General features: G+C 34.2%; 1 protein-coding gene and 1 long non-coding RNA gene across 3 annotated transcripts; one reads left to right on the forward strand and one right to left on the reverse strand.

Annotated features, from left to right (window-relative positions):
• Positions 1-876: 876 nt before the first annotated feature.
• On the forward strand, positions 877-10558 carry LOC105214861 (tyrosine 3-monooxygenase). 2 transcript variants are annotated; one of them, XM_011188528.3, is made up of 7 exons: positions 877-1480; positions 4783-4894; positions 5157-5285; positions 5465-5545; positions 6191-7010; positions 7770-7896; positions 9141-10558. In XM_011188528.3, exons 1-7 carry the CDS (start codon positions 1412-1414, stop codon positions 9537-9539), a joined length of 1737 nt encoding a protein of 578 aa, XP_011186830.1. In that variant the 5' UTR covers positions 877-1411; the 3' UTR covers positions 9540-10558. The 2 variants fall into 2 exon arrangements, with proteins under 2 accessions (XP_011186830.1, XP_011186831.1); XM_011188529.3 differs by having other exon boundaries at positions 5468-5545.
• A 3117-nt stretch (positions 10559-13675) lies between these two features.
• On the reverse strand, positions 13676-16355 carry LOC105214860 (uncharacterized). The gene is made up of 3 exons (XR_851862.3): positions 15751-16355; positions 15187-15652; positions 13676-14241 (listed from the first exon to the last, which is right to left on the reverse strand). It is a non-coding gene; the product is annotated as an uncharacterized LOC105214860 (long non-coding RNA).
• Positions 16356-24164: the final 7809 nt, after the last annotated feature.

A 24164-nucleotide genomic window follows, 5' to 3' on the forward strand; every position in this document is an offset into this window, starting at 1 on the left:
AGTGGACTTTCTTGGAAAGCATTACCCGAAATACTCGTAAGCAAGCGTGTGACAAACAAACAAAAAATAGCAAACAAATATAATTAACGGTGTGTATGGCGGTGATATACTGTATACAGACGTTCCGAAAGCCGAGTATCGAGAACGGCGTGTTAATGACGCGTCGCCGAGGTTCGCGATGACGTGCGCAAGCGTGCTAAACCAGCTCAATCGCTCACCTGTAGCGCACAGCTGCTGCTGCGCTGTTAGACTGCTGGACCAAACAAAAATCACACCAGTAGCCACAACAACAGCAATACGACAAACAAACATAACAACGCCGGGTGATTCCAGCACTTCGATTAACGTCAGCATCGGTTTTCGGCGAGCGTATGAGCGTATGAGCGCGCCTTGAACAGAATCGCGCTCTGGAACTTGAACTTGGTGTGTGCGCAAACGTGAGGGAACCCCACGAGTATGACCAGCGTCCAAGTCATTTATTTGCATAGCGTTGTGTTTGCTGTTGTTTTTGCAGCGAAAGAGAGAGAGCGAGCGCGCGTCTGGAGAGCGCGTACTGGTGTGTAGCTGATGCTGCGCAGTGATTGTCGCGCTGATGACGTCTTCATCACCTGTTAATGGGAGCAAAAATAACAGCAACAACAAATTGAAACGGCCCGAAAGCTGTAGCGGATTTTCGAGCAGCCGCTTGAACGCTCGTCTGCACGCTCGCCACACATAGCCCCACTGTACGCGCACACACAAACACACGCACAAACGCACTCACAAGTTCGCTTGCCACCCCAAGAGCAACGACGACGACGGCGGCCGAGCTTCGGCTCAGCGGCTCTTTTATCGTTTCATACGATACGTTTTGAGGGTATTTAAGCGAACGCCGCCGGACACCAAGCATGCATTGATTCGCTATCATTCGCTCTTAAGACTTGCCACTTTGGTTAAGAAGTTAAGTAGTTTGTTAAATATTTGAAACGCTGTGTTTGTTGTAATATAAAAATTGAGAATTAGCTTTTCTGCCTGCGAGTAAAATAATTACAAATCGAAGGATACAAAAGTTAAAGCAAGCTAAATCGAAAAGTTCATAAGCAATTGACAAGTTTCGATAACTGGAAGTTCGACAAGTTAAAGATCCTGTGTAAAAACAAATTTGTGTGATTTCTGGAGCTGCATAGACGCAAACACCGTTCCGCAAAACTACTTTAAAGTTGATTAACAGAAAATTGGCAAGAACATTTTTTATTATTATTGTGAAATAAGCAGTGAAAGTGCATTTCGTAGGCTTATTTCTGAGAACAGTCGTTAAATAAAAAACTCAAAAACCGCAAATACTTATAAAGAAAGTGTCACATATTGCACTTTGCGATAAATTTGAATTCTCTTCGTATTCGTATATTTATAAAAAACAAAAACTAACAAAATGATGGCCGTAGCTGCTGCACAAAAGAACCGCGAAATGTTCGCTATCAAAAAATCCTACAGTATTGAGGTGAGTCAAATGCAACAGATGTAAAAATAAAATTAAAATTCGAAATTTAAAAAAATATATTTTTTTTATTAAAAATATTATGTAAAGTTATAAACAAATTTATATTTTTTTTTTGCAAAAGATTTTGATTTGAGAAGTTTAAAACATACGTGGTTTAAAAAATTCTCTATTAAATTTTGTGACAAAAGTAATATAAAAAAGTGAAAATTTTTTCTAAAGTAATGATTATCATTAAAATTGCTTCTGAAAAATAATTATTTTTAAAAAATTCTAAATACTAAATAAAAAATAATCAAATGTTCAAATTGTAAGCCTGTTATTAAGGATCAAGTAAAATTGAATATTTTATTTCTAAAATGCTTTAAAAGGTTTTTTTAATCAGAAAATCGTAGAAATTCTTCAATTCCTCTATTTATTTTAAAATAAAATTAAATTAATAGATATTAACATTAAATTAGCACAATTTAATATTGAAAATATTTTTATTCATTTGTTTGTTTTTTTCACCTAATAAGCTCAAATATTACTTGTCACACATAAATTATTAAATTGCGAAAATCACCTAAATTTCCAAAATGAATGTCAAAATCTATTGCGTTGTTTTCAAACACACAACAAATATACATATGTGTCTGTCTGTAAATAAGTAAACCATTTGGACTACGTGACAGACGCCAAACGTACCAATTTTTAATTAGCAAATTTAATTCCAACTTTTATCGACACATTTAATACATTAATATCTCAAAATACAAAGCGAAATGCAATTCAAAATGCAGGCGCATAAATGTATTCAGAATTCGACATTTTCAAAACCAACAGAAAGACAGTAACCAGCCATTAACCATTAGTCTTGACATGTTGACAGTGGTGTTATTTAACACACTGTTTAATTAAACCGTTAAGAGTGAAAGTGGGCGTGTACTGCGCAGTGCTGAGTTGTAGTGATGCGCTTAAGTTAATCACGCAGCAGAAAAAGGGAAAATTATGCGCAAGTAAGCCAACAATATATCATCAGTCACCGGCACATGAAGCACCTGTCAGCGCAAAGTTGTTTTCATGCAACGTCAAGTAAATATTTGGTTGACAAAAAATTGCATTAGTTGGCGTCTTCGCTGCCGCTGTTGAGGTGTGTAACCTCATTGCGTTTTAGTAAATGTAAATTCAATTTTAAATTTATTGAGTTATCCACAAAAATCCATTAAAAATATTTAAATCCGCGTCTAAAGTCTGATACAAAAAATAGACGCTCTTTCATCAGCTTTCCCACATGACCGTGTGCCTAAATTTGGCGTGATCGCCGAAGGTCAATGTAACAAAAATGTATTGAAAACAAAAAAATGTTTAGAAAATGCGCGCTAAGGGCTAACAGGAAAAGCGCATAAATTGTACTTAAGCCATTGTATGTGACCATTATACGCATATTTCCCTTTGCTTCTTCAAAAGTTCACTAATACTTCCTGCTTGCCACGAGCGCTGATCTTACAGCTTACATATCTATATCAGAGCGCGTTAAAATCAAATTTAAATAATGTATTTGTACAAAACACAATTCAGCACATCCCATTGTGCGCCCAATAATGGCTCAAACTCGTTCGCATACATACATAGCTATGCCCAACTCATTGATCAGCAAATTTATGCGATATTAACACCTTAAGCTGTCAAAATATTACTTAAAGTCAGTCGCTTACGTGTCGATGGCGCTATTTGACAACTTCATTTGGTGTCATTGCCTGTAAGCGTACGGTTATTTAAGATTTCGAACGAAAGTGAACACAATGGACCAAACAAAAACAAATGACAAGTATTCAAGTCAATGAATAAGCTATTTTCGATTTTTTGTTATACTTTTTTTCTTAACGATTTACGCGCTTATCAACTTGCCTCAAAGGGCAAAGACGATATGACGCGCGCGCATGCGCGTACCAAACTTACACACGCAAATCAGCATCCGTCGAAAAAACAAAGAGTTAATGCTATGCAAATTATTTTTATTTTTCCTCCTTTTATTTTGTCATATTTTGCTTTATTTCGGTACATAAACCAGTTTTTAGCCGGCAAATTTCGTAGCTTAAGCGTTTTTATCGTTGTTATTATTGTTTTTGTTTGCTGATAAAATATACGAAAGCACACAATGAGCGCTTGAGACGCGCGGTGGCATGTGGCTGAGTTTTCGAAAAGTACCGAAACATTTTGTTAAACCAACAACAACAACAGCGGTGCAATCAAAACAAAGCGCGGCGCAGCAGCATCACTTTCGTTTTCAATAAGCCAACTTCCAAATGATAAAGACAAGCGCTGAGATTTTGTAACCGGCTCCACATGAGTCTTGCAAGCGGCCGTGTACAAAGCGCTGCACTGTGCGGACCGCATTTCAGTTCAGTGGAGTATTGGGCCAAGCGGCGAGTCGTCAGTCTGCCACAGTGTCTGTCCGTTTATTGTGTTGAAATACAGCATCTTCAGGCAAACACGTACATACATAATTTTATTTGTTTAAATTGTGTCACACCATAAATAAAACAACAAGACAAAATTGTTAACAACGGCATAATTGTCGGAAGGTATTTGGCTATGTGGAGAGTGAGCAGCAGCGCGAGCGCATACGAGCGGAAAGTAAATCACATTGCATAAGTGTCAAGTGATTTGCAGGCGAAGTGGAAAAAATTCCACCACTCGCGGCCGTAGAGAAAAGTAAACAAATCCGAGTTTAAATTTCTAAAATCATAATTGCACATACTTTTTAAATAAACTTTCTTTTTATACATTTTTGGTAAAAAAACATTTTGTTTTAGCATTTCCTATTCTATTATGAAATGTTTTAATTCTATAAAATCCAACTTGATCGTTTCGAATTATGTATTAGTGCTCTCCACCTCGCTCTCTCTAAGTCTACATGACAATCATAACCATATTTTTCTTGCTCAAACCACTCTAATCTGCGGCTGATGCGCCAATTTCCTACACATATCCGCTTTTCTACTTTATTTCCGCACACACTCACCCAAATGCACACTTAATGCTCTTAAGTGTGCTTTAAGCATTAGCCACCCCCTTAATGTGCTCCCCACAATCACTCAATCAAACACCCACGCTGCTCGGTGATTTGAGTGGAAAAGGCGCTTAAAAGCTTTCTAGGCAATGGCAACGCATTAGACGACCGACAGGTGGTTGTCGGTTGGTCACCAACGGTATTAGGGTGGTAAAAACAAAAAATAAATAATTTTTTAATACTAAATTTTAGCTTAATTAACTTCTCACACAACAACAACAAAAAATCATAAAATTTTTTCCTCTTGCAGAATGGCTATCCATCACGCCGTCGCTCGTTGGTGGACGATGCGCGCTTTGAAAGCTTGGTTGTCAAGCAAAATAAACAAACTGTGCTGGAGGAAGCGCGCCAAAAGACCAATGGTAAGTTAAAGAAGAAGAATTAAGCGCAATAGTAAGAAAAATAAACTCATAATTACAAAAGTTCAAAAATACGAAAATTACAAAAAAATATCGCATGAGAGATTTTCGTACTGCAAAGCAAATAAACAAAATGTTCTTTAATTTTGCATTTCAATTTGTTAATTTGCTTTTGTTTATTTTAAAATTTCATTTAAATTAATTTATATTTCTTATTTGTTTTAATTATTATTATTTCTTTATTATTTTAATTTTCAATAATTAGACGAAGCCACTTTGGAGCAATGCATTCAGCAAGCTAAGGGCGCTCCAATCGAGCAGGAAATTGAATTGCAAGCCGATGAATCGGTTGAAAATGTGGAGATACCAGCTGAAGTACATGACATCCCAGCAGGTAGTCTATCTAGAAGAACGCAAAAAATAGGAATTTTGATTTATGCACACTTCATTTAATATCGTGCAATATTTGTTTCCTATTTTTTACATTTTTTCCTTCTATTTATTTTATGATTTTATTAATTTTTTTCGTTTTATTTTCGTTTCTTTTCATTTCGAAAACTACTTACGACTCAGAAGCCCATAACGAAAACGACAACGCCTCGTTGGGCGCTGCTGCACAGGGTGAGGGCAGTAACAACAGCAACAATTCAAATGGTAAGCAACAGTTGAGTTGATGGGGTGCGGGTTAATGTCGGAGTCATATAAGTGCCTTCAACCGCATTATGATGATGATGAAGCATATGCCACTTAATACGCTCACACATAAACACATACAAGCGAAGGATGCGCTTGTGCACTAGCACGTACGCAGCACATTTCAAATGTGAAAATCGCACATTTCCTTTTAATATTTCCATTTCTTTTGCCAACGCCATTGCGTACATTTCCGCCGATGCTATTTTTATTGCGCTGATTTTATTATGTCACTAGAAGCGTTTGAGCATGATAAAAGGCGAATCTTACGCGCTTGGCTTCACGGCAACAATAGCTGGTAAAAAAAAAATGCGAGGAAATTGTGACAAAAGCCGATTTGCAATTTTGCACCCAACATTTACTCCAATTATCCCCCGCTAGCCTCAACAAGGGCACTGTGAGAAACTTGTGGTAGCGCATTGCATTCCGCATCATCTTTCATGCTTCAGCCGTAATTGACTGCAGCTGAAAACGCTTAGAATGCGTGCTTAGCAAACCAAGCGGATTAATCTGGCATATAATTCCATTTGAGAATTAAAATATAATATCCACACATAACTATATATTTTATTAACTTGGCATTCTTTTGCACAACTCCACCCACAGATGCCGGTCTTACCGAAGAGGAAGTTTTGCTTGCCAACGCCGCCGCCGAATCCACCGAAGCGGAGAATGCCATGCAGAGCGCTGCGCTCGTCGTACGCCTTAAGGAGGGCATCTCTTCGCTTGGCCGCATACTCAAGGCCATCGAAACGTTCAAGGGTGCCGTACAACATGTAGAATCGCGTGTGTCACGCGAACAAGGCGTCGATCACGATGTACTCATTAAGGTCGATATGACACGGGGCAATCTGTTGCAACTCGTACGCTCGCTCCGTCAATCGGGCTCGTTCTATAGCATCAGTCTGTTGGCCGAACATAACATCAGCGTTAAAGCACCATGGTTCCCCAAGCATGCCTCCGAGTTGGATAACTGCAATCACTTGATGACCAAATACGAACCCGATTTGGACATGAACCATCCCGGTTTTGCTGATAAAGTCTATCGCCAACGTCGTAAGGAGATCGCCGAAATCGCTTTCGCTTACAAATATGGCGATCCAATCCCATACATCGAATACTCTGATGTTGAGGTTAAGACCTGGCGTTCGGTGCTCTTGACTGTTGTCGATTTGTCGAAGAAGCACGCTTGCCAAGAATACCGTGCTGCTTTCCAGAAGTTGCGGGACGAGCAGATCTTCGTCGAACATCGTCTGCCACAATTGCAAGAGATGTCTGACTTTTTGCGTCGCAACACCGGTTTCACACTGCGTCCCGCTGCCGGTCTCTTGACCGCACGCGACTTCCTCGCCTCGCTGGCATTCCGCATCTTCCAGAGCACACAATATGTGCGCCACGTCAACTCACCATACCACACACCCGAACCGTAAGTATCTAGTTTTTGAACTCTACAAACATACTTTTACTAGGAGAAATAGCAACACAGCTATTTCTCCAAAAAGTTTGGGACACGGCATCTTTGTGCTGTGCTTCCTGCTGCGGCAAATTAGCTCAAGCATCAACAATCAAGGCACAAAGGCAAATGCACTAATTTCATTTGACAGGAAATATGCTTTCGTGTGGCAACAACCACAATAGCTGTGATAGCAACAATGCTGTGAGGGTAAGTGAGCAGACGGAAGCTTGTAATTGCCTCACAACTTTTACTGCCGTTGCTGCTGCTGATGTTGATGAGTTGGCTGCTGCGTTGTAGTGAAACAAAAGAGAGGTTAGGGTAGCTTTGAAAATGAAATTGTCGCAAATTGTCGGCACTTTAGCACTTCTGCGCACTTTAAGAGCAGGACAGCGTCATTACCGACTGGTAATTAGTTTAGCATAATAACAGTATTCGAGCAGGCAAGCAGTAAGGGTGCTGTGATTGACCAACAGCAAGCTTTACTGTCTGCTTGTTGACTAAGAGAAATGAGAAAGTGTGATAAAAGCTATTTTCAACAATTTGATTGAATTATAAGCGACTCATTTAAAGTGCCACTAAAGAAAGAATGGTGTATTATTGTAATGGAATTTGCCAATAATTTAGATTTAGCTTGCTTTTAGGACTTTCTGACTTTACTTTTTTGTTCATTTATTGCTCATAATTTATTACATACTAAATCATTTATTTTTCTTCTCCTCTCATTTACAGCGATTGCATTCACGAATTGCTCGGTCACATGCCACTCTTAGCTGATCCCAGTTTTGCACAATTCTCACAAGAGATCGGTTTGGCTTCGTTGGGAGCCTCCGATGAAGAAATCGAAAAGCTGTCCACTGTAAGTATGACAATATTGTAGCAATTCATAACCAAACACACCGAGCCATTAAAACGTCTAGTCAAGCGGTGGTGCGCTTATTAGCATTATCTCGATTAGTAGCCTTGACGCAAATATTTCGCAGCACCGAATTCGATATCGCAAATATCGCTTTTCTAAACAAATTTAATTCTAAAAGTCAACTGGCCAGCAACTAAGTAAATCCATAAATATGCATAAATGAGCTAGCTTTGAGCCAAGCCAACAATAATACTGTCATATATATGTATGCGCATGTCTGTACATTTGCAGTTTAATTTGTTTAAATGCTCGCTTTAATTGCCAATTTAGATATTTTAGTTGCAATGAAGGCAACTGACTGTTGGCTATCGGCTGAGGCGCCCACTTAGCCATAACTGCCACCCCAGCCAGACATATGCTTAAAACAGGGTCTAGCTGCTGTCGCTGCTAGACATTCTGCGCTATACATATGCAGCGCGCGGTGTCTTTACAACGCCAACACTACCCCCGGTCCATGCGCCAAAACTGGCATAATCGCAAGAACGCGCCACCTCAAGCGAGTTTTCTAAGACAAGTTGAAGTGCTTGCGCTATGCAATAACACAAAAACTTTGTGGCTGCTTAATTCAAGTTCGTGCGCTTGGCAGCACGACAGCGCTAGCACACATACACCTAGAGGCGGCTAGGCGGCGCGAGGGCAAGTGCATTGCTGTAATTATTTGTAGTGAGTTGTCTTAATCTTGACTCGAATATGCATTGCGCTGGCCTTGCATTTAAACGCGTGCACTTTATTTTGGCATTTAGCTAAAAACGATAAAGAAACAAACAAAGGCTTAAAACGGCGACTTTGGCAGCCAAAAATTCTAATCAGCGGTAAAAATGTTGCGCATGCTAAGAACATGGCAAGTACGCGGTCAAACTATCGCTGTTACATATTCCCATGTATATAAGCAACAAGTTGACTTGAAAATTTTTATTCAATGCTAAACCGAAACTATGACTGGCGCGCTTGACAGTCACCAACGATTGAGGTCACAACGCGCTGCTGTTTTTGTGCATAACAACCAATGGCACAGGGCCACTCTCAGCGCCTGACAGCGCGCAAGCCATTGTTGCACCAGTAAAGGCCAAGCGTCAGTGTCAAGTTTTCCATTTTCATAAACATTTTCACACCCAAAAAAATGCATATATGTACACATATAACTAATCACCATTTTCTTCTTTTTCTTCTTCTCCTACACTTAGGTCTACTGGTTCACCGTTGAGTTCGGTCTCTGCAAGGAACACGGTCAAGTAAAAGCCTACGGCGCGGGTTTGCTCTCATCATATGGCGAGCTCTTGCACGCCATCAGCGACAAGTGCGAACATCGCGCTTTCGAACCAGCCTCCACTGCCGTGCAACCCTACCAGGACCAGGAATACCAGCCCATCTACTATGTTGCCGAGAGTTTCGAAGATGCCAAAGACAAATTCCGTCGCTGGGTGTCGACCATGTCGCGTCCATTCGAGGTACGCTTCAACCCACACACCGAACGCGTCGAAATTCTGGACTCCGTCGACAAATTGGACACACTGGTGCAGCAAATGAACACGGAAATCCTGCACTTGACAAATGCCATCTCCAAGTTAAGGCGTCCATTCTAAGTAAATCTCTATAAATCGTTTAACCCATTCATGTGAAACCCAACTCAAAACTCCCTAACATATGTTTAGTTTGAATTGTGCATATGTACGCATGTAATGTACATATGCATGTAGGCGAAGTAGAGCGGGCGTGTCGGCAGCCGTGGCCAGCACTTGTGTAGTTTCGCCGCGTCTCTTGTTAACTTAAATTGACATGCCGTAGAAAAAGTTTAGTGTTTTGTTTTTTATTTGAATATTTCTTAAATACTACTTAACATAAATCTCAGTGGTTTTTTGTTTACATATATGTGTATCCTGTTTTTTGATGTTGTGGTTGATATTGCTTATAGAGCATTTTTGAAAATTTTTTAAATCTAAATTCAACGCTAAATTGTTGTTAACCTTTTTGTATTGATTTATTGGCCAAATGCATATATTTTTGTATAATTCACCGCACATGCAATTATGTGTGGCTTTATGTACACCACACACCACCACCACCACCCTCTACACACCTCACCTTATACCCTTCACCTTGTATGTACGTATTTTCTTATTTATTTTATTTGTATAACACTGCAACTGTATTGGACCAAAAAGCAAACGTTAGTACTTAAGCAAATTCACATACTCACACACACAAACAAATACGAAGCACACACACACATTGAAGCACGCAAGCACAAATGTGTGCCTCAAAATATGTACTATATTGTAGTATTTCTCTAAATGTATTATTATTATTATTCCATTTTTTTGTTTATTTACCAATTGTTTTTGTTTTTTTAATTATCAAAATACTTGATAACTGCATATTTTGTTGTGTTGTTGTTTAGTAAAGTCTTTATTTTGTATTATTGTGAAATATTTGTTTTTTACATAATGTGTGCGTTTTTATTTTGTATCTTATTAAATATTATCTAAATGTAACTATTTTGTAGGTATGTAGAGTTTAATTTTTGTTATGTTATAAGAGCGCAAAGATATTTTATATATATACATATATACACAGAGAATATATAAATGAATAAAAGCATAAACACAGACGTTTTTATTTGCGGGGTAACAGGAGGTGCAATCAAGCGATTGACATTTAGCATTATATTAATTATATTATATATGTCGGCTATAATTTGTTAAATACCACTAAAATTATTTATTTGACATGCGAGTAAATTGTTCGAAAAAACATTGCATTTTAAAAATAAAACAAAAAATAATATAATTTTCTTGGCATTTGAGTAAATAGTTCGAAAAATTATTAAACTAAATTAAAAGTCGACCTTAGCTTAAACCAAACAAATTAATAGAGTATTAACTTTGATAAACTTTCATTACTTGTTAAGATTTTATTTTGTTTTTCTTTAATAATTAAAATATTTTTTTAATTAGTTGAATGCTTTTTTACGAGTTTGAATTAACAGTTTATGGCATCATTAAATAAATATATAGTTGAGGTTAGCTTATTACTAATGAAATAAAAAATATTTCATTGAGCTAAATATACTTAGAGTACTTAGTTTATATTTATTTTTTCTTATATATTAAATTTGAAATTTAATATTTTTAAAAATTTTATTTATTTTTGTCTTCTCAAATTCATTTAAATCGTTTAATAAATTTCTAACTTAGCTTGAACCAACACCTTTCGATCCATTAATGTATAAAATTTTAAATGTTGTTTTATGTTTTGTTTCTAATTTTAATTAATTATTTAAATTTTAGGAAATCAATTAGAATCTAATTATTTTTGAGAAAAAAATAATTACACTAATGAATATTCATTACAACAACACACGCTCGATCAAAGCCTTCGAGTGACCGAATTCTGTTATAACGACATAATAAATGTGCGAGGAACTATAAATGTTGTTTCTTAACTGATAATCATTTTCGCATTTTGTTTGATGGCTTTTATATTTTGGAAATTAAATTTATTGTATTTTAAATGTAAGCCAGAGCTTCTTGAATTTTTATTGTTTTATTCTGATATTGCATGTTTTGTGTGTTTGTAGAAACTGTGTAAGGCTTGTAGTAATGCCTTTGCTTAAAATATATGTCAAATAATTCAGATGTGCATAATAAACTTTTACTAATGATTATGAAATGAAACTCTATTAGCTCAAGTGGTTATTAAAAGGGTAAATCGTGCTTTTGAAAATAATATGAAATTAATTATAGAGAATTCAGCAATAATAGTTCAATGTACGTATGTATTTAGAGTTGCAAAAAAATAGCTTCAAAAGCAGTCCAGTATTGAAAAATAAATAAGAAACTGTCTGTTGAAGTCTGGTAATTCTGTTAAGCATTTTCTTTCGATGCAAATCATTAAAATCTGAAAAAATTATGAACATGGTAACAGCTGGAGTTCATTTTCCAAACTGATCAAATATGAAAAAAAGAAAATGATTTAAAAAGGTTTTGGCTTTTCATTTATAATATGGGCAGATATATATATACAAAGGCCACGTAAACCTAAAGTTAAAGCATAGTACATATGCATAACTAAACGAAAATATAGATAAATTCTTAAATGTGTATGATTATATTTACAACTTCTGCTGCATTGAAAATTACTGATTAGTGAGTACTAATAATGATACTATTTTATGAAAAGGCCTACTGGTTAATAGCAATAATCATCGAAGTACCATGATGCTATAATTCAAAAACGATTGGAGAGATTTTGATTTTGATCTCCTATTTTTTGATAATGAAATGGAAGAATTTGAGGATTAATATATTTGAGTGTATATTATAATATCAAACAATACATTAATTAAAAATATTTAATATTAAAAAACATATGATAATCACACATTGTGCATGGATAAATACATATATATTATAGATGAAATACCTATAATAAGAAAAGAAATATGTGGACTTTGAAAAATTATGACACCCATTATAAATACTTAAGAGAGGTAAATATTATTATATATGAAATACAGATAGATAGATAATCATACAAAACAAAAGACAAATTGAGGGATATGTAAAAAATTAAGGTAATTAACTTATATAATATATAGTATTCATAATAAAAAAATATGTGGACTTTGAAGAACATTAATGGATCTATTTCATTCAGTTAAGATACAGATGAAAACTTAATAATTATAATTACGTTGTTAAATATGTATCTTACATTAAACGATAACAGTTTAATTGGCTTTGTAAATATCAAGTACCTACTGTACTTACAACAAAAACATAAAATGCATATTATCTAGATATAGAGCTTATATGTAAAATTGATAATAAACGAAATATGTGGACTTTGAAAATGGTTAATATCTATTATATTTACTTACTTATACAAAAAAATACAAAGCTGTAAATGTCTAATTTATATGTGAAACTAAGCAGTGAATTTGAAACTAAAAATAGGAAAAAACCTAGCAGAACTATAAGACAACAACAAAACATGATGCAGCAGTATAGACTATACCTAACGAAAGAGAAGAGTATAAATGAAAAAAGTTTGATCATTGTTTAATATAACGATTGGAAGAGTTAACTAAGTTATTGTTAATTATTAAAGTGTGGAAAAAATAATATAAAATGTGAAACAGTTAAAATAATAAATATCTATAAGTATTCAAAGTGTACATTAATGTGATGATGTAGTCGTATTAATAACCATAATATAGTTGTTGATATAAATCTTTCAGCATAAGTTGGCAAGGGATCTACATTTCTAAGAATTTTCAAAATGAAATTTGACATAGAAAAATCAACGAATACTAATTAATTACTTATTTTTTAATAATTAATATTATTAAATCATTTGAACTGAGTGTTCTGTTTTTATTAATAGAAAATTAAAATTTTCACAAATATATTATTTTCAAACACAATAACTTTTTAACTTGCTATAACTTTCGTTCTATGCCGAGCTAAGACAATACTAGGCACATATAGTAAACTTGCGTCCGAGGATTAGGGAATTATTGTTTTGCATAGCCAATAAACAATTACAAAACACTTGTAACTAAATGATAATAATATTAATGAAGCAAACAAAAAATAATTAAAATGTTAAATAAAATTAATAATTAATTTAAATAAACAGAAACAAAAACAGCAATATTTGAAACATATTTAGGGAAATTCTAACTATTAATAATCTTTTCAAGCATACATCCATTTTGCTGGCAGTGCAAATAGAGCCCAATTTTGTCGTTAGTAAAATACATTAAATATAAGTAAAGATACTAATAAAATATTAAATAAATGGTATATATAGATAATTGTCTTGAAGTATAATATAACCAATCACAAGTCATATAGACAATGTTCGTGAATAATAACTCATAAAAAAGTATTCAACTCATCGAAATATATGAGCAAATAGATATTCATATATGTATGTATGGTTAAACTTGTACTTAAATATACTTATAAAATATTCCGGCAAGTGTTGTGCTACCATTGTTGTAAAAAACTAAATATTACTTAAAAATATTTCTATATGTGAGTTTAATTATTACAAAAAAGCTTTTAAATGTTAAAATATGTGGTACATGTGCAATATTCAATAAAGTGACTGAAACATTTATGTGTCAAAACTACTGTTTCAATATTTTAGATATATATTAGTATATATTAAAAAATTTCTGGTTCTGGTTGTTCCTTTCTACCAGTATTGTATGACACTTCCAGGGAATTTCGCCAACAACTTTGTGGATTTTCACTGCATTAGTTATTTATTTATCCGCTTATAACGGGTGATTTTTTTGAGGTTAGGATTTTCATGCATTAGTATTTGACAGATCACGTGGGATTTCAGACATGGTGTCAAAGAGAAAGATGCTCAGTATGCTTTGACATTTCATCATGAATAGACTTACTAACGAGCAACGCTTGCAAATCATTGAATTTTATTACCAAAATCAGTGTTCGGTTCGAAATGTGAAATGCGCTTTTTTATCGACAAATTTTGTTCAGCGATGAGGCTCATTTCTGGTTGAATGGCTACGTAAATAAGCAAAATTGCCGCATTTGGGGTGAAGAGCAACCAGAAGCCGTTCAAGAACTGCCCATGCATCCCGAAAAATGCACTGTTTGGTGTGGTTTGTACGCTGGTGGAATCATTGGACCGTATTTTTTCAAAGATGCTGTTGGACGCAACGTTACGGTGAATGGCGATCGCTATCGTTCGATGCTAACAAACTTTTTGTTGCCAAAAATGGAAGAACTGAACTTGGTTGACATGTGGTTTCAACAAGATGGCGCTACATGCCACACAGCTCGCGATTCTATGGCCATTTTGAGGGAAAACTTCGGAGAACAATTCATCTCAAGAAATGGACCCGTAAGTTGGCCACCAAGATCATGCGATTTAACGCCTTTAGACTATTTTTTGTGGGGCTACGTCAAGTCTAAAGTCTACAGAAATAAGCCAGCAACTATTCCAGCTTTGGAAGACAACATTTCCGAAGAAATTCGGGCTATTCCGGCCGAAATGCTCGAAAAAGTTGCCCAAAATTGGACTTTCCGAATGGACCACCTAAGACGCAGCCGCGGTCAACATTTAAATGAAATTATCTTCAAAAAGTAAATGTCATGAACCAATCTAACGTTTCAAATAAAGAACCGATGAGATTTTGCAAATTTTATGCGTTTTTTTTTAAAAAAAGTTATCAAGCTCTTAAAAAATCACCCTATATTTCATTATGCATTAACTTTTTATCGTCGATTAAGAGATTTATAGCCAACATTTTTGACGTAAGCGACCAGTTCTATTGCACTCGTTGATTTATTAACATTTAAGTATTCTTGTGGTTCCTGAGGCGATTCGTTGCCAGTTTTTTAGCACCTTATTGCACTGGTCCATCCAGCGACTGATATGTATGTGATGTGGAATAAGCCAGAGTGACTTAGTTCATAAATAAATTAATGTGAAATAAGTTGGTTATAACTGCATTAATGACTGATTTCAAGCTTTACTTAGAAGCGCTTATTGTTACAAGACGTTCTAATCTAGTTGGCGATTATGTAAAAACCAGAAACTACGATTTAGTCTGCCACTTGTAACAACATAACAAAGTCGTTGGCGATATATGAATATGTATATTTATATGTGTACATATATCATTTGTAGTTACGAAAGGACGAAACTTTTTTATCTGCGAAAGAGAATATGATTAAAGCGTGTTCAAAAATTTGTCAAACTGTCAAATGTATAAATAAAAAGTAAAAACTAACTATATTTAAATTTACTTACAATTTTTTAGAATCCCATCTTAAGCTAAGTCCAAATATCAATGGAATGTAATAAGGTTTACATTCTAATATTAATTTGTTTTTATAATAATTTGACACTTATTACCAAATATTCGTGTTGCCTGATCTTTAGCCAGTGATTAACAGTTATTGTCTCGATAATTGTCAATTCAACATTTTCACACTTTCACTTAACGATTTACTGTGGACATTTTGATGTTAGAACTCACAAGAAAATTTATCCAAACTGGGTGCGAGCTTTTATCACTCTTTTTATAGTTTTACCACGAACTTTGGCCACGGGCTGACATATTCACATGCATACATACGTACACAAGCGCCAGTGTGGCAATTTACATAAATTGAGGCATTGTAATTTCAAAGATTATGCCATAAAAATAAATAGGCAAAAAATTAAAATTAATAAAAGTGGAAAAGTGGCTCAACAATAGCAATAACAATAAGGCATCAACAGATGGCAGAATTCCAAAGTAGAAAAGTTAAATGAATAAGCATTATGTAATTATGTAAGTAAGTTGTTATTGATTTATGGAGCAAAATATGTGGTAAGCGCTTTATCGGATTGTATACCGTAGTATGGGCGTATGTGCGTGTATAATCGTAGAAAAGTGGGCGTTAATGGCGACAATTGCGGCTGCACTTATTCTCTGGTCAAGCACACCTGTTCAATTTGTAGTTAATCACTGGCATTGATTGCAAAAAACACGTGCGCTCATACATATTCTAAAATAGATTAGAAAAAGTTGTTCTACAAGGGGATTCTACGTTCTGGTACTTTGCGCTTGACAGGTATTCTATTACGACCGCCGGTTGGCCCACTGCCACCTTTCGCTTTACTTTTGTTTTTGCAAATTGTATTATTTACTTCTAGAAAGGCATTCCTTAGTGTAATTAGAAAATTCATATCATAGAGCAAGATTAATAACTATCGTAAACATTTGCATATTTGTCTGTAATTAACGGTAAAATTAAATACATACTTCTATGTAGTGCAAAAACAAGTTAAACAGTTGGTCAGTCGTGTTTCAAGACACATTTTAATTCTTTTACACGACTTAATGAATTGTACCTAAGAAATTCATTTTTGAATGTATGTATTTTTACCGAGGCTCACTCCTAAGACCATGTGGAATAGAGGAAGATACATTTCCTCAAAATCTTTTTTTCTGGGTATTTGATTTTGGTACAATACCCAGCCGAGTGTTGTTACTTTTTTCTGCTATAATTCAGTCGATCCCGTCCGAACTTAGTGCGCTCTCACCTGTTTAAGTAAATTAAATCTAATCAAATGCTAGTTAGCTACTAACGCCTCCACCGAACTTGTTAAAACATAAAACTTTAGATATTTTCATAAAAAAATGATTATGTAACTAATTATTCACATTCCATGGGTGCATAAATGTGCATATTTTCAACGTTTTAGTGCTGTCAATTTGTAAAGAATATGGCAGTTCTACACTTGGCAACCGCACAACATGCAACGGACTGACTAAACGACCGCCTGAACGATCTGCTATCGAGCGATAATTGCATTCATTTCAGACACGTTAGATCAGCTACTGTCGTTTGCTGCCGAACGTGGCAGTTTGATTGATATTTGTCATTTGTGGTTGTTTTTGTTGTTGTCTATTTTATAGGTCAATTTTGTTTTTATTTGCACCTGGTGCGCTTGACTAATTTAAATTACACGCTCTTAATCCATTTAATATTCAGTAATAAATTTTCATTTGATATTGCTGAGTTTGTCTAGGTATATGTTCATAATTGTGCATTTCTTAATGTCTATATTTAGTGTTAGTGTCCTTCATGAACCGATGATATAGTTTTCAATATCAAGGCAAGATATATTTAGAATAATTAATATTATATACATTTAATATTTATTTCAAATTACTTTAAACGATTAAAGAAGGAGGGGATGCATAATTGAAACTGATTATCAAACAATTTCGAATGCTTCCTTTGAACTACCCACTCACATACGTATATATTATATATATGCAATACTTGAACTTGTAATGTGTAATTACGTGAATTACAAAAAACCTTCTGGTCACAGTGACCTCAACACGTTGCAAAGTGCACCGCAAGTCAATTCAATGTGAAAATGTCAAGTTCTTAACGTTTGCCAAGAATCAGTGCTTAATTACCCAAGTCAGCTCATTCACAACAATGAGCGCGCTGACAGTATAAACACGTGATTAAAAGCACATTTGATTTGGTTTCAATTCATTTAATTACCAATTCACGTTTTGCCCAAGTGAATTGCTTAAGTGACATGTTGTGTGAAAAATTGGCGATGGGCGCCAATGCATATTGGTTTTCAAGCTGCAAATATACAAAATTGAACCATTTGTAAGAAGCTCAGCCAATCATCTAGCAATGCCCTTAGCTATTAAAATAGTTTATGTATATTTATAGGTAGATATCTACATCAGTCAGTTAAATTAACCAAAGTTAAGTGAAGTAAATGTCAATACTTTGGAACCTGTAAATATTGGAGCAATCGCTATATACTGCTAAGTACAAATATTTGTGAGAAAGCAAATACATTTAATGGTTTAATATAATTTTAATAAAGTTGATTTTAATGATATCATTCTTCACACCATTGTATTGGTAGATAGGCAGTTCAATTGATTAAAAAAATGAAATTGCTTTAAGATATCTTTGAAAGCCTTAATTAAAACAAAAAAGTGTATGTAAACAGTAAAATAATCTTGTTTTTGTTATTATTTACTAAGAACATATCATCTATTGCCTTGAGCTTAGAATTTTACCATTCATTGTTTGACTTCAACAGGTCAATATCATTGCACTAGAACAACGCTTAATATTAATAAAAACTTAATATCTATTCTAGTTATTCTAGATTTCTTGTTATCATCTTTCCTTGAAATGTATTTCGTTATAACCTAATCTAATACTAGAAATATTGCCATCTTCTTGGCTGCGTAGCGTTGTTAGGAACACAATTGTACAATCGGATAGGATTTGATTGGCCAACCGAGAAGAAGAATTGCTCTGAAGGTATCGTAGCAGAAATAATACACTACTTTAAGCTATTCCGTTAACTCTGAATAGTATGGAAACTTATAAAAATGGTACTTTTTTCGAGATGGTTTGAGGTTATATTTCAAGGTTGGTGCTGGACTTTCCATTTACTTTCCCCTGAATGTGTATGAAAGTTTAAATGCTGGGGGAACCACATTTTCAAACTGTTGAATCATATAAGTGTGTTAGAGAAAATGAAACCAAACCCGCTGTGCTTTTTCAAACTACCGAACACTGGAGGGTCAGGGTACAGAGAAATATATATGAAATAAGCAGCAAAACTCAAAACGATCGGATGAATAGTCTTAGAGTTAGCAATGCAGCCAATTTGAAATATGTATGGGAAAATATACAGAAATTCAACAAACTACGTAAACTATGGTGAAATCATCCTCCAGTTTTATGACGCACTAATACTTTTCATTCCAGTGCCGTTAACGAACTAATTGAAGCTTATCACTATGGTTTTAGACTTGTAACAAGCGATTATCAGACATAGTAGTCAGTTAACAATTATCAAGTAACATACTCACATACTCTGTAGATGAACAAGCCAAAACCTTAAAAGTACCAAGTTTCACTATATTATGGTAGTAAAGAAGCCTAGATAATGACATTTATGGTTTATTGTAGATTTGTGTTGGTGAATCGAATCAATCTTCCTTATACAGCAGATGAGAGAACGGACCCCACTTCGCCAGAAAGTGGTACAACTCAAAATCGGTTATCCGGTTATAGTTAGAAGCAAGTCTAAAGGAAATACCCATCATAAAACTGGCCAAACCTCCAACCAATTTACGAACAAATTGAATTTTGTTGGCGATTTATAATATGCGCTTGAATATTACAAATTTCCCTTTCATTGCCCTCACAATCCATCAACAAATATGTGTTTAGTGTTTCTAACAGTTCTACTATAAGCATTAGTAATCTTGCGATTTAAAAAAAAAATACAGTATATACAGGGTGTCCCATCATTTATATTGGTGTGTAATCTCAAACGTGAATGAAACGCTGTAGAATAACCAAAAATTACTTTTTGGGCAGGCATTGGTTGATGGTCAGTCTCTGAAAAAAATATCTGGGCTTATGTCTTAAAAAGGTTTGACAGATCCTCCAATTGTTACCTCTTACTTAACCCGATATCTTTATTGGACTTAATGGAAAGGTGAGGTACACCAAAAAACAGCAACCAACAGAAAGTTTGTTTTGGTCAAAAGGAGGCCCCTTTACAGACATTGTGTTGTTAAAAGATGTGTTGTAATGGTGCACCCTACACTTCTACTTGCAAGTATTACTTTATTTGTAAACCTAAATGAATAAATTAAATTATTTTCTTTATTTACATACTCTACACATATTTAAATGCTTAGTAACTCATTGATGGATTTTTTATGTCGTTGTAACTATTCTGTTAACGGTGGGACCAACCAAGAACAAGCATTTGTTGATATTTTTGCTTTGATAACAAACAACTTTAATTGCCTCAATTTCGCATACATATACATATATGTATATGTATAAATAAATCATTTGTGTGTGGTTATGTGCTGGTCGGCACGTAGTCAACGCGTTTAAGATGTTTACACACACATACATACATACACCTGAGTGCAAATTTATTTAGCCAGTTGGGGATATGGACGTTTGTTTGCAAGTGTGCCTATATTTATATCGGCATTACGCTTGAGTTGATAAGTAAATCAAGTGCAAATACACTGTTTTCAGCGCACAATTAAAAGGAAATAATTAAAAACAAAAACAAATAAATACTTATTGTTTAAAAATAATTTAATTGAGTATTAGTGCCGCATGTTAAGATTTTTTTTTTATATGGCGCTGGCCACATGTGTCATTACACTTGCAAGAAGCAATGATAGTTCGTGGCATAATAGTAATTCTTGCACGCAACAGTTTATTAACTGTATGTTTACATATGTAACTCTATTTATACGCACATATATTACTTATTGCTTTGTTAATTTCTATTGAAATGCGTGAATTGTGGTAGTAGGAAGAAAAATATGTATTTATATATTGTTTAGGTTTTAGAGCCAGTGCTATTGACTCAAGTGTTCTGCTTTAGAAAACCGTAGAGAGTTTTACCCAAACTCTTTGACTAATCCTAAATCTCGACAAACATAACGAAAGGTCAGTCAAAAAGTAAATGTTCAGACTATTATTTCTTGTCTTCTTCCAAGCAACTTCTACAACTGCCATACAAAAGGAATTGTAATAGGAAAGGTGAGTCTTACAGAGGCTTAAGAGCTAATTAAACCTCCTTCAGTTTACCTCGGATCTTGCGAATGTATAAATTCTAGTAGTTGAACAGCAATTATCAAGCTCATGTGTTTTTCGACCCTCTAGTCATATCATCTTTACATTTATGTGATTAAAGAGAGATTACATTTCCTTTTAATCTTTGCAATTTAACTTACGGAGGAAAGTTGTGCTTGAAGCCAGACCGCAGCACCCCGGTTCGTGGATGATCCACAACTTCTAATCAACCTCTCGTACGCTTGGTCTCAAATTTTTGTTTTCACACGAATTTAAAAATTTTTGAACTTGTATAAGTACACATATTTGACATAAATTTGAAATACACGAAAAAAGTTAATAATTGGAAAAAAATAACTGAAATTTCAAGGGATAAAGTCGGTATATTATTTGTATTAAAGATTGGTTCAAGTCCAATTTCCTCAATTGTCAATTTTAGTAAATTCTAGATTTGAATAATAATTTATTAATATATATACAGCCGCTTTACTATGGGAAATAAAACTTTAATCAAACAACTAAAATAAATCATTAATTATTTTTTGCATTCTTACTTGACAATTTTATTATTAGTAATAGTGCCTGTTTTGCAAATCTGAAGAATTTTACATACCAGAAGACTTTTCATAATTTCTCATAGGTATATTTTTTCAATCTGAAGTTCGTGTCTTAAGTCTTTTGTGTATTTTTTTTCATTTAATATGATAATTTTATATAACGGTACATGTATGAAAAAATAGAACAAAAACGTCTCAAACAGGTTAAACTTAACGATGCAACCAAAGCTTTTTATGACCTTAATAAAATATTTATATATTGATATACGCAAATTAATTATTTACATAAATACGTACAATATCTAGTTGATTGGTCGATGGTTTGATTTAGATAAGAGATGAATTCAAATAGCAAATAAACAAAATAAATGCATTCGATAATCGGTTAATCGGCTTAAAAGTAGTAGCTTAAACAAGAAATATAATAAATATTTTCAAACATTTATTTACACCATTTGGCATCTCATCTATAATCAGCTAGTGTACATATTTATCCGATCAAAATGATGCCGAAGAAAAGTGCTAACGAAAGTCAAAAGAAGCCGCTGCTCGCCTGACGAATGATGAATGAATATTGACAGCAGGCAGATCAGAGGCAAAAGCAATAAAAAAAATAAAGATTTATCTTTAGCATTTACCACAACAAACAGCAAAGATGAGGTAATTACAATAATGTTATATGAATAATTTACTTTAGTTTTTGTTCCAGCTGTTCGTTAATGACCAACGCAAAATTAATTAAGCATGCAAAAATCTAAAATTCAAATATTAGCGAAAGTCTAAGTGCTAAGCAAGGTGCTGTTGTAATTGTTGTAATACAAGCAAGCAACGTAAAACGATTGGAAAATGTAAACTCATAATTTTGTAATTTTTTTTTCAATCAATGCTGAGCTACTCTAACAATCCTTTTCATTGCTTTGTTTGTATGGATGTTTATTGTTTATAGTTTGCATGCGAATCTATTTTGACTACATAACAACAAGGAAGTGCCAATTATAATCTCAGAACACCTGTACTTAAATGAGCAGTTCTCCGATTCAGTTGCATACATATATTGACACCGCGCAAATATTTGAATATTCATATCGGGAATGTAACAGGTGCTATTTACAACGCTCACTATTTGTTTGGCTTTCAACCACTTATCTATACTGTTTAATACTATTTATGCAACAAAAAGTTATTAGCGCTAATATTTTAATTAGTAGTACTAGATTGACTACTTTTTAAGACCTACATTACAATGTTTCTGATTGAAATCGTTATGAATATGTGCTAGACACACGTCATTCTGACTGAGTTGCTAAAAACTACTTCTAAAAGTAATCGAAGGGATTTTGTGTACACGTCAGATTATAAGTCTGTTGTTTCTATAAACTAGCACAACATTTCTGAAAAGAAGTTGCCATTGATTTTGTAAATTATTTTCGACCGCATACGACCCTTTACATACCAGAGTACGATTTCTGATCCGGTCATCAGTTCAAAACAAAAACTCTATGGCTGATTTCGGTGATTTTATAATTTTCCTCAGATAACACCTCCAGATATACATATATACATATTCGACCACAATTATGTTACATACATATGCATGTAACTTATACGATCTTATTCTTTCTGTGCTCTAATGAGATAAGTATTTGTGTGCTTGTGTTATTTAGAATTACATAATTCTTAATTTAATGCTCCAAGAGCATGGTAATTTGTGGCGATTTAAGTTGCATTTTATTACAAGCGCTTGCAAATTGTGTTCCATATAAAATCAATGAATAAATCTTAATGTCAGCGAAGCTAATCGCTTTAGTAGCTGTTTAGAGCAAGTTTTAAATAACAGATCAAGTATTCATAGCATAATTGAATGCAAGGAATGCTGAGTACGTATATGGCTCATATGTACTGGCGCCGATTAAAGAATGTTTACATATATTATTTAAAATATTTCGTTGTCTTACGTTTAAGAAAATATAAGTATGTAGTTTCTGTTTGCAAAATGTTCACCCTAATTGCTCATATGACCCAAAACTAGTAAGGGTTTTAAAATCAGATACGGATATAGGTATTTATATATTTCTTTATTTCTTTTGTTCACATTACGTTTATTTGCAAGTCATAAAACTATACGAGTTAGATATCAAAACGATCAGTATGACGAGACGAGTTGAAATCCGTCTGTCAGTCTGTGCAACGGATAACTTGAGTAAAAATAAAGATATCTTGACGAAACTACACACACGGTACACATGTTCCTTGGATCCGTGGGAGGGTTGCTATTTAAAATGGGCGAAATCGGACCTCCTATAAAATGGAAACCGAAAACCTATAAAGTGTTATAACTAAGCCATAAACAAAGTTTTGAAAGTAGGATTTGGCATAAAGGATCACACTAAGGAGGTTTTATTTTTTTTTGTCCTTATCTCCCAAACTAATAATGCTATAGAAATCAAACGTTCTCCAGTCACTTCCCTTACGTACTCTATTACACACCATTAAAATGAGTGATCGG

This window comes from Zeugodacus cucurbitae, chromosome 4 (assembly GCF_028554725.1).
Source record: "Zeugodacus cucurbitae isolate PBARC_wt_2022May chromosome 4, idZeuCucr1.2, whole genome shotgun sequence".
Classification (NCBI taxonomy): Eukaryota; Metazoa; Arthropoda; class Insecta; order Diptera; family Tephritidae; genus Zeugodacus; species Zeugodacus cucurbitae.